The sequence below is a fragment of the Erigeron canadensis genome, chromosome 9, assembly GCF_010389155.1.
Source record: "Erigeron canadensis isolate Cc75 chromosome 9, C_canadensis_v1, whole genome shotgun sequence".
Classification (NCBI taxonomy): domain Eukaryota; kingdom Viridiplantae; phylum Streptophyta; class Magnoliopsida; order Asterales; family Asteraceae; genus Erigeron; species Erigeron canadensis.
In genome coordinates this window covers 9,617,161-9,627,604 of record NC_057769.1, presented here as the reverse complement: position 1 = coordinate 9,627,604, position 10,444 = coordinate 9,617,161, and the positions used below count along the sequence as shown (strand labels likewise).

The 10,444-nt window shown below is 34.0% G+C and overlaps 1 protein-coding gene across 1 annotated transcript; it reads left to right on the top strand.

The window, feature by feature from the left end:
• Positions 1-2,281: 2,281 nt before the first annotated feature.
• LOC122581410 (probable serine/threonine-protein kinase PBL8) lies at positions 2,282-9,207 on the top strand. Its single transcript, XM_043753641.1, has 6 exons — positions 2,282-2,642; positions 3,719-4,056; positions 4,150-4,285; positions 6,412-6,548; positions 6,659-6,782; positions 8,538-9,207. The coding sequence occupies exons 1-6, from the start codon at positions 2,591-2,593 to the stop codon at positions 9,026-9,028; spliced, it is 1,278 nt and encodes a 425-aa protein (XP_043609576.1). The 5' UTR covers positions 2,282-2,590; the 3' UTR covers positions 9,029-9,207.
• Positions 9,208-10,444: the final 1,237 nt, after the last annotated feature.

The window sequence follows — 10,444 nt, the reverse complement described above, 5'->3', positions numbered from 1 at the left end:
TTATCCAAATTTTGTTAAGGTGTTAGCACTTTTTATAATCAAATTAGTGTTCAGGCCCGTCCATTGGATGAGTAGTCTCAAGATATATAAATCTTATAATAATTATGAAACAAAAAGTGTATAACCAATATCACAACTTAATGAATACGAAAGCTAATGAAAAAACATATGAAAATTAACTCCATATAAAATTGATTCCAATTTATCTTTTTTTTTTCCAACTTTAGTTAAATAAAAAGAGAAACAAAAAGTGTATAACAAATATCACAACTTAATCAATATGAAAGCTAAAGAAGAAACATATGAAAATTAACTTCATATAAATATTGATTCCAGTTTACTTTTTTTTTCCAACTTTAGTTAAATAAAAACAAAAACAAAAAGTGTAGGCCATTTTTTTTATTAAATATATATTACAAAAAGTAGAGGATTAATAAGGATGGAGTATTAAGCTAAAGAAGGAGGATTAGGGATGCCAAATGTACCTCCAACATCTTCTTTTAGTTATATTATATATATTTGGTTTGAATTGTCTACTATAATTAAAAGAGAAAAAAATTTAAGTATGCAATTAGTGTAAGATTTAAATTCATGGAGTTAATTGCAAATAGTGAAAAAGTTTAGAGCTGGAATTGATCTAATTATATGACACCTAAGCTAATTGTAAAAAGAGGTGTTCTCGTTTAACAAATAGAGAGATATTTTGATGATAATTGGGGTTATTTGTAATGTTTAAATATACTTGATTGAATTGTGACTATTTGGTATTTTTTTTAGTGGATTTTAAGTGTTTTTTTATTGAATTGTAACAATATTAATGTCATTTTTCAATATTATCTTATAAAAATAATAACTTCATGTTAAAGTTACATAGAAGAAAATATCTAAAATACCTTTAATGATTAAATTACACTATCAATTATTTAACTTTTATAACATTTGCATTAACTCTTTACATCAATTACTTTTACACCAATTAATAACCCCACTCGACGCCGCCTGCAACACCAATAGTCATCCCCGCCAACACAACGTCGTATTTCGCGACTACCGTGCTAGTATGGAAATACGGGTCTAACCGGTCAAATAATTTATGGGCTTTTGACACCCTGTCCGTTAAACTAAAATATAGATTTTTCAAAACAGTGAACAACATACTCCCATTAAAAGGGTATTTCCGAGTTCATCTATATTTCTCAACAAATTGTAAAAATGTGAGTCCACCATACATCTATATCCGTGGATTTATATTTCTCGAGCCACTTACACCAATTGGGCTTTACATCCACTAACCCAGATGGCTTTTCACCCACTTACACCAATCTGTTTCAATTTGCCATTTTTGTGTAAATACTTACTTGTGATTCGTTATAGCAAATCGGATGATATTATTATTGAACATCACATGAAAATAAACATGAAGTCGTTGCGTTACTAAGTATAACGTAGCTCTCATTGGGCCCAATAAGTAATTACATGACATTGGACGTTCGTTAAACTTAGGCTGGTAGTTATTTATAAAATATTTATGATCGTTATATTAATATTTAACTTTACTAAGGATATGAAGAAAATTGACATAGCAAGAAACTTATATATATCCATAACTCAATTCAATACTAATGCAAACTAAAATTTAAACCACTATATCCAATAAGTAAAATATAAATATAGGTGTTGAACCTTTACTTGTTTTTTTTAACTATATCATTAATATCGTTGCTAAGTGACATAAACATATTCTTTATATTGGACGAAATTTGAAGTTTTACTACCATATAGATTTGGAAAATATACTACTCGTATTTATAACCATATTTATAATTCTATACTTATAAAAGGGAGAGTTTCCCAAAAGACTTAATGAATTGAACTACTTAAAATATCATTTTTTTATTTATTAATTTAAACATCCGCCTAATATACTCATAATATTTTTAATGAAATAATTACAACATAAATTTCTCAATTTTAAAAATAACTACAATACCTCTTTTAACATCAGATACTTTTACATTCACTACCATTACCGCCCTCACCCATTGCTGTCACCGCCGCCATCACCCGTGCCGGTACCACCATCTTCGTTGCATTGTGCGGGCATATGAATCGTTATAATCAATTAGTTAAGAATCGCACGTCAAAGAAAAGTTTAATATAGAAATATACAAGAATGAAAAAGAAGAAGGGTGTAAAATATAAGTTGACGATGATAACGAAGGCAAAATTTAGTGGTGGAAGCAAACAACAACTAGTCACAGTTTTTTCTTCCCAGTCAATATATTAAAGAAAAATAAAAAGCCGACTGTGACAGTCAGACTGTAGTAGTAGTAACTGACCGACAAACACTACTAAAAATACTTGTCCTTCACCATTTTCATTTCGGGAATCACACCCAAAAATATACCCCCATTCTCATTCAGACTTCTTCAATTCATCTATCACTTTTAAACTAATTAAACCAAACCATAGAATAATCTGATTAACAATAAACAAACAAAATTGAACGGAGGTAACTCCGGGCAAATAATGAGATACGACAACAAAACAACATTCAAATCGACCACATTATTATTATTGAAACATTATCATGGGTAATTGTGGTACTCGCGAAGAATCAGCTGTTGTTTCAGATGCTCAAGGTTTTTTTTTTTTTTCTTTTCAGATCTACCCTTATTTTTTTCTACATTTTTACCATTTGATTATTTTTCTTGATATAAATTTATATATAGTTGTTCATTCTATTATATATGTTCAATTCCAAATCAATGTGCATATTATTAATATTATTATTATTAATTTTTAATTGAATAACGCGTTAATTTAATGTTGGACATATTTATTTAGTTTGATTTTTTTTATTTACTTGGTTCGTTGGATTTCAAGTCAATATATATTTTTAGCATATACATATACAAATATGTATAAGTAGTATAACATAATGTGCAATGTACAACTTAACAACTCCGTGAAGCGAATTTTTGTTTCGAAAAACATTATGAATCGTTTTTGGACAATAAAAGTTGGTTGATTTGTTGGTTCAAATCCAAGTTAATGTAACCGCCACGCGCCCCAATGATGGTTTCAAAAGCCAGTCATTGCCTAGTGGCTCCTAGGCCTCGACATTGGATGCAGCGCCATGTGTTTTCATTGATAAGAAGGACCAAATATTGGGATTTTTTTTTTATTAAGTAATGGGCATGTTGTTACTTGGCCTTTTTTAGACCCGGTTTGTGAATAAATGTGGGGGTGTAAAAGCACGATTGAGCAGAGAGTAGCTAACGATGATAATATTACTCGCCAGTATGTTTACCGCATTTGCTTGGTAGAAAATGGTAAATAGAACTGATGTGAGTATTTGGTGAAGGAATTTTATATGTGAGTCGTGTTCCTAGATCGTTAACATCTTGAGCCTTATGCCTTGGAGTGCCTATCGCCTTTTATACCAAGGTCTTGACTCACCCTTCCCGGTTAACTCAAAGAAGGAAAACCTCACCTGTTTACACATTTCCAAGTCAATGTGCGTTCTTTCTATAAATGACTATTCAGTTGTTGGCATCACATTGTTCTCCATGGTTGATGAACTAAGTCGATATGGATTTTCCAATAATAAATGTTGTACATAAACTTTTTTTTTTTTAGTTGGACATTCTGTTAGTACGATTCCTTGTCAATGTGCATTTCTGTATAATAACATGTTACTATTAATTTTGGACAGTAAAACAGCTACAGGTGAAACATCAGGGTTTGGAAAAGAAGCATAGTAGGTCGATATCGGATTTTAGTGATCCATCAACCCCACGTAGTAATAATCTGAATGGTATTGAAGACTTGAGGAATAACTCGTTGTTATATACTCATGTGATTGCCTTCACTTTGTTTGAGCTCGAGACTATTACCAAGAGTTTTAGGTCTGATTATATTCTTGGAGAGGGTGGTTTTGGGACTGTTTATAAAGGTTATATTGATGAGAATGTTCGAGTTGGACTGAAATCGTTGCCCGTTGCTGTTAAGGTTTTGAACAAGGAAGGTCTTCAGGGCCACAGAGAATGGCTTGTAAGATTCTTCTATTATTCTTGCTAAAATAAGTATTTTGTTAGCTTTATTATTGTTTTACTTGATATGTGTGATGATGTTAAATTGTGGCAGACGGAAGTTAATTTCCTTGGTCAGCTCAGGCATCCGAATTTGGTGAAGTTAATAGGATATTGCTGTGAAGATGATCACAGATTGCTCGTTTATGAGTTCATGTTTCGTGGAAGCCTTGAAAATCACCTCTTTCGAAGTATGCACTTTCCTTCCATGATTTTCCCAATCGTTGCTTAAGCCCCTCTTCCCTTTTTAATTCTTACTTTTCCAGTTTTGTGGACGCATACAAAATTATTATTCTACGTACTCCCCGACTTACTATGACTGTAACCGCCTTTTTTGTTATCTTTATCGGAACTATATAGCAGTATCTATGTAATGGGAAGTGATAATATTTTTATGGGATAAATGCCTGAAATGCCAACGTACTTTTCATTTTGTACATAGTTGCACCACAAACTTTTTTATTGATCTTGTGGCCTAACAAACTTTCGAAATTTGTTCACATATGCATATCGTACTTTAGTTTTATTACCATCTGACTTTCAGAATTGTTGAGATTTGGCGATAAGACAATTCAAAGTTTAATTGATCATATGTGAACAAATTTTGGAAGTTCACGGCCATTTTTAAGCAATAACTGAAACTTTGATGGTAATAATAAGCGATGTGCACATGTGAACAAATTAAAGTTAGTTGGGCAACTAGGTCAACAAAAAAGTTCATTGTGCATCTATATATCTACTATATTATAAAGCAAATAGCCTTTTTGTTTAAAATTTTAAGTTTCAACATTTCATCAAAACCAAATTACATCAATAACCTACACTACTTGCCACCGCCACCACTGTCGCCGCCACTGTCACCGCCACCACCAACCCTCACCACCACCACCGCTGCCTCCACCGCCGCACACCACCACCACCACCGCATCGCGCGGATACTGTTCTATAAATAGGAAAACACGTTGGCATTTCAGAACTTAATGCCTATTTTTTATATAGACCAGTTCTCAGCCTTTCTTTCACTTCTAACCGTTTAATTGTACTACACCACCACCCCTTCGGGGTGCTTCTATCGTAATAGAATACTTCAGGTTCTAGTAATCTTTTTAAAAACTTCGAGTTAGAATTATGGGTATGTTTTTTTGTACTGATTTAGCTTAGTTGGTTTAACTTCATATATGAGGAGAGGGTTCTTGATGGCTTTTTGGTCCTATTTGAAACAGTCCGGATTGCTGCTTGTCTATCTCTTTCCTTTGAAAGGTGTAATTTGTTGAGCTTTAAGTTAATGTGAAGTAATGCTTTTGTCAATAATAGAACTTCATGTTACAATTTACTTCGTAAATACATCTCAGCATTTGAAATGTGCATTGAGTAACCAAGTTTCATGTCATTTTGTGCTTTCATAGTCAAGTAGTCGTACTATGTTTTCCATCTTATGTCATTAAGCACTGCCATGATCATTTAATCTCTTAGTCTTCAAGCACTATAGCTATTAATATATCTTTTCCGTCATCAAGCACTAAATTATTCACTTACTGTTCTATCTTTCTATCTTGTTAGCTTTATCAAATGTTATCTAAGCTTTATCTATAATCAATCCCTATCTTTTATATGGTAACCCTTTCTGTGTCATCTTGTGCAACTGTGTCATGCTGTGCCGTCGTGTCTAATTTCGATTAGGTCATTAACTCACCCTGAAAACTCATTAATCAATGGTTCTATACTGCCCCCACCCCAACCCCAAAACTGAGAAGCCCCCACCACTACGAGAGGAAAAGTAAGTAAAAGGTGTGGTATGCATTTTGTCAAAGCTAAGTCAATTGCGATTCTGTTATAGCGTCATAAGTTTTACCTTTTTACCTTCATTATGATGTAACTGCTCGTCTGCTCTTTCCAGTCCCATTATCCCCCACTTTATCTGTTCTTTCCTTTGCACTTCTTTCCAAGTATGCAGTTCAATCTTTTCCAAATGGTTTAAGAGTAAGCCGTTGAAGATAATAAATTACATTATAGCATGAAGAACCAAAAGCCGTTTGTTGTTATGGACTTAAGTATATAGACTTTTTGGGCATTAGGAAGCCTCAGATGTCCTTTGCTTTTACTCCTGCAATTGTATTAAAATCAAGTGGCGTAGCTTATCTATCTTATTGCCCTATATTGATACATGAGTTACTGTTCCAATGTTTCATTTCTTCATCTCAACATTTTGAACAGCTGATATCTTATTGAATAAAGCTAGATATATGATAACCTTTGGCCTCTTGCATGTCTATTAAATTTTCTTAACTTAAGTGAAATACTTTATTGAGGTACTCAGAAACAAGTGCACCTTTATCATGGTCAACAAGAATGATGATTGCTCTTGGGGCAGCAAAAGGCCTTGCCTTCCTTCATAACGCAGAACGGCCTGTAATTTATAGGGACTTTAAGACTTCTAACATTTTGTTGGACTCGGTAGGTGGCTTCCAGAGTAATGTCATATTTAATATTCTTTAACCCTTCCTATTGTATTACATTTGTTTTGAATAGTTGCTTGACGGTTAATAAGTACTATGAACATGCAGGATTATACAGCTAAGCTATCTGATTTTGGTCTTGCAAAGGCTGGACCTCAAGGGGACGAGACCCATGTATCAACAAGAGTTATGGGTACCTATGGTTATGCTGCTCCTGAATATGTGATGACTGGTATGCCTTTCAAAGTTAACCTGATAATTATTTTATTATGTTTTATCTGTACATGATAATAAATTTTTAAATTAAGATGTTTGTTTATGAAAGACCATCTTAAAACTCTAAATTTTACTTGTATTTTGTACATGTGAGATGCATTTGGCAAGTGGGGATCAATGATCTCATCTGGTTTTAAATTGGATTAAAATTAACATTTACTATCTCCGTTAAAGGTTTCACATTTCGATTCTGGAATTTATGTTTTCAAGGTCACATGGCACGGCTTCTTAGCCATGTTTAGGCAAAACAGAAACATACAAGTAAATATGAATCTTTTTTGCGCATATGGGATACAGAAGTTTGTGTTACAATTTGAACATTCTCCTGATGCACATGATCAGGGGTGAGGAATTTTAGTTTATATCTTTGGCATCGCTTGTAGCCGAGCGGTGCTGCATAAAATATTGATTTTAAACGAGTCTTTTAATTGTAAATTGATAACTTTGTAAAAATACGATAACAACATTATTATTTAGCTTTTGACAAGAAAATTTGGCATTATGGTAAACCCATATCTGATATATCATCTTGCTGTCAACTCCTCATTCGTGTGTAATATTCCAGTCTTTTGACATCATTCTAAAGAATTTACTTTTAGTGAAGTTTTTGGAGTGCTTTTCTGATGATTATAAATGTTTTCTATCAACACAAATGGACGGTGGCAAAAAATCAATCCCCTCAGTTGTGGTTCCCCCAAGAGGGGCATGTCAAGACTTTTTGTGGCCAAAAGCAAACTTTATAAACAGGGTCTTTTCCATTATTATTATTTTTATTAAGTAATATTTAATCTAAAAAAAACCAAACTTAATTTGACACCTTTATTGATGCAGAACTTAAAGAAACTGTTATTCTCTTTAAAAGTATCAAGAGTAAAATGGATCAAGTATGATTGGAAAAAAATAGCTTCCTCAAGTTAGTCGGTTCATTTTTAAGTCCTTGTATAGGAGGACTTACGAAATCTGGGGCCTTAAAAGTTCAGAGGCCTAAAGTCTTGGCTTTATCAACTTTACCTTTGAGAGACCCCTGGGTTCCGTAATGACTTTGTAGAAAAACTGAAAATATAAAATGGGATTTGGGAGTTGCGTTGATGTAGGCTTATATAGATGGCACAATTTGAGCATGCGTCAGTTTTTTACTAGGTTGACAAAAACGTTTTGAAATCGGAGGAACTACTGGTAACAAATAAACATAGTGAAAATTGAGCACACAGTGCTGATGTGCTTTTATTTTATCTTCTAGGATAAAAAGCTGTTTATATTTGCATTATGGAACCGATTATCTGATGCGACTTGTAGACTTGATGTTTTTGTCTTCAATATGCGGATAAAAATGCCATTCTTCTGATTAGTTGATAATTTTAGCTCCATAAGTTTTCATTTATATATACATTTATTATAAAACATGTATGTTATATAAATACAAGAGTTACGTTCTACATATTGATTGAACCCCACCCCCAAACCAAATTGGGTACATTCCACCATTGCATGCTAGCTGCAAGAAAACCAAGGGGAAGATGAACTTACTTATCTACTCATCCTTTCCTGTATGAAGAGTCTTTTATTACAGTGATGTCAATTTATCATTATCTTTCAAACATTCAACCATTAACTCGCATACAAATACTATTCCTACAGTACACAATTATCTGATTGTCATTCATGTTTACTTTTCTGTTGATCTGAAAGATTGTGATGATTCACTGAGCAGGGCATCTTACTGCAAGGAGTGATGTATACAGCTTTGGGGTTGTTCTTCTGGAGTTATTAACCGGAAAGAAGTCTGTAGACAAAACAAGACCAAGCAAAGAACAGAGCTTAGTGGATTGGGCACGACCCAAGCTGAATGACAAAAGAAAGTTGCTCCAAATCATAGACCCTAGATTAGAAAGCCAATATTCAGTAAGGGGAGCTCAAAAAGCTTGTAGCTTGGCATACTATTGTTTAAGTCAGAACCCCAAAGCAAGACCGCTTATGAGTGATGTGGTCGAGACATTAGAGCCTTTGCAAAGCAGCAGCAGCAGTGCAAATGAAGTCTCGTTATCGTCTTCACTGAGCGTGGGACGCCCTCTAGTCATGGGTAATCACGCAGCCTATCAGATGCATCACAAGTTCGTTCAAACTGTTGGCGCTGGTGCTGGGTGCCGATCGGCTAACCCAAATTGTTCTCCTGGACCCTCTACTGCTTGCCGGGTCAGATAAAAATAAATGTGAAATATAAATTATGCAAACTAGTTTGTAAATTTTTCTTTCAGTGTGTATTTGTTTGTTTACAGTGATCATTACTTTGAGATGATGCTTGTACATGTTGATGGTATGTAGTAGGTCATGTTTTGAGATTTCTTGTGTTCTCAAATGGCTTTGATACTATTTGTGTGAAATTTCTGCTGTACCCCCCTTTTTACCTTTTATTTTTCTTGTTACCATTTTTAGCCTAGTGACTTCTTTCTTCTTTTTTAAGTAGCGTAATGCAAAAGCCTAATTAAAGAGTTTAATGATGCCATTCTTATCTCATAGTTGGTGCATAATTATTAGTGGGCAAAGAATCCATTAACCCATTACCTATATGGCTTTTTTGTTGCATGTCTCTGTTCAAGAGGCTTTAGAAGGACCTACATTTGAATAAAAAGGTTTGGCTTCTTACATGTGTTACCATTTGATTATAGATAAAACATGATCCAAATCAAGTAGTTATGAAATAAAAGTTATTCTTACAAATTGTCACATCTAACTTAGAGAGTGTGAAGCATATATCATAGGATACAAACATCAAGGCAAGTGTGACAGACAGAGAGGCTGGCTTGTTTACATCAAGATTCCCTCATCATCCCCACTTTCCCTGACCTCTCTACACCACATAATATATCCTTTCAAAGAATCTCTCATCTGACTCTACTCTGGTCCTTCTCTTCTCTCTACCTCTCCTTGTACTTACTAAATTGTTAGCATGGCAACCAACAAACACATGCTTACAAAACATGCTTACACTCTTCTCTTGTTGCTCCTTTTCATCTACACAACTTCAGGCTAGTCACCTTACTAACTAGTCTTATATCCATTCACTTTTCAGGTTCTTTATGTAATTTTGTCATGTTGGTATGTTTCTAATTTGATTAACATGCAGGTACCTTAGCAAAAAACACGACTGAAGACGTAGTGGCAGTGCCAGTGGGAACGAGTGAATACAAAATGTTTGAAATGAACGATTTTGGCCAAAGGAGGAAACTCGGTCCATTTCAAGTATGTTTGGTATGCAGGTGTTGTGTTATGGCCTCTGATCCAACTACATGTTCAAACATGCCGTGCTGCTTTGGTATCGACTGCCAGCTTCCTAATAAGCCATTCGGCGTTTGTGCTTTCGTCCCCAGGACCTGTAACTGTACCACTTGTGCTTCTACTTAGCATACTACTCAGATTCAATTTTCAAATATATATTATATATTTATTGTACATGTGACAGTTACCATATGCTTATGTTTCCTAGATTTGTCATATAACTTAAAATAAGACTACTTGAAAATTACTACTAGATAATGGAGATTGTACCTGTTTTTGCAGAGAATGTGTATTTTGTATTGGGGAACTCCCTCACCCACTTTGTTTTATTTTGATAACTGT

Bases quoted from the DNA above. Each gene is read 5' to 3' on its own strand.
- LOC122581410 (XM_043753641.1), top strand. From the start codon at position 2,591: ATGGGTAATTGTGGTACTCGCGAAGAATCAGCTGTTGTTTCAGATGCT. The intron at 2,643-3,718 runs GTTTTTTTTTTT...AATTTTGGACAG, and splicing joins TGTTGTTTCAGATGCTCAAG to TAAAACAGCTACAGGTGAAA. The intron at 4,057-4,149 runs GTAAGATTCTTC...AAATTGTGGCAG, and splicing joins AGGGCCACAGAGAATGGCTT to ACGGAAGTTAATTTCCTTGG.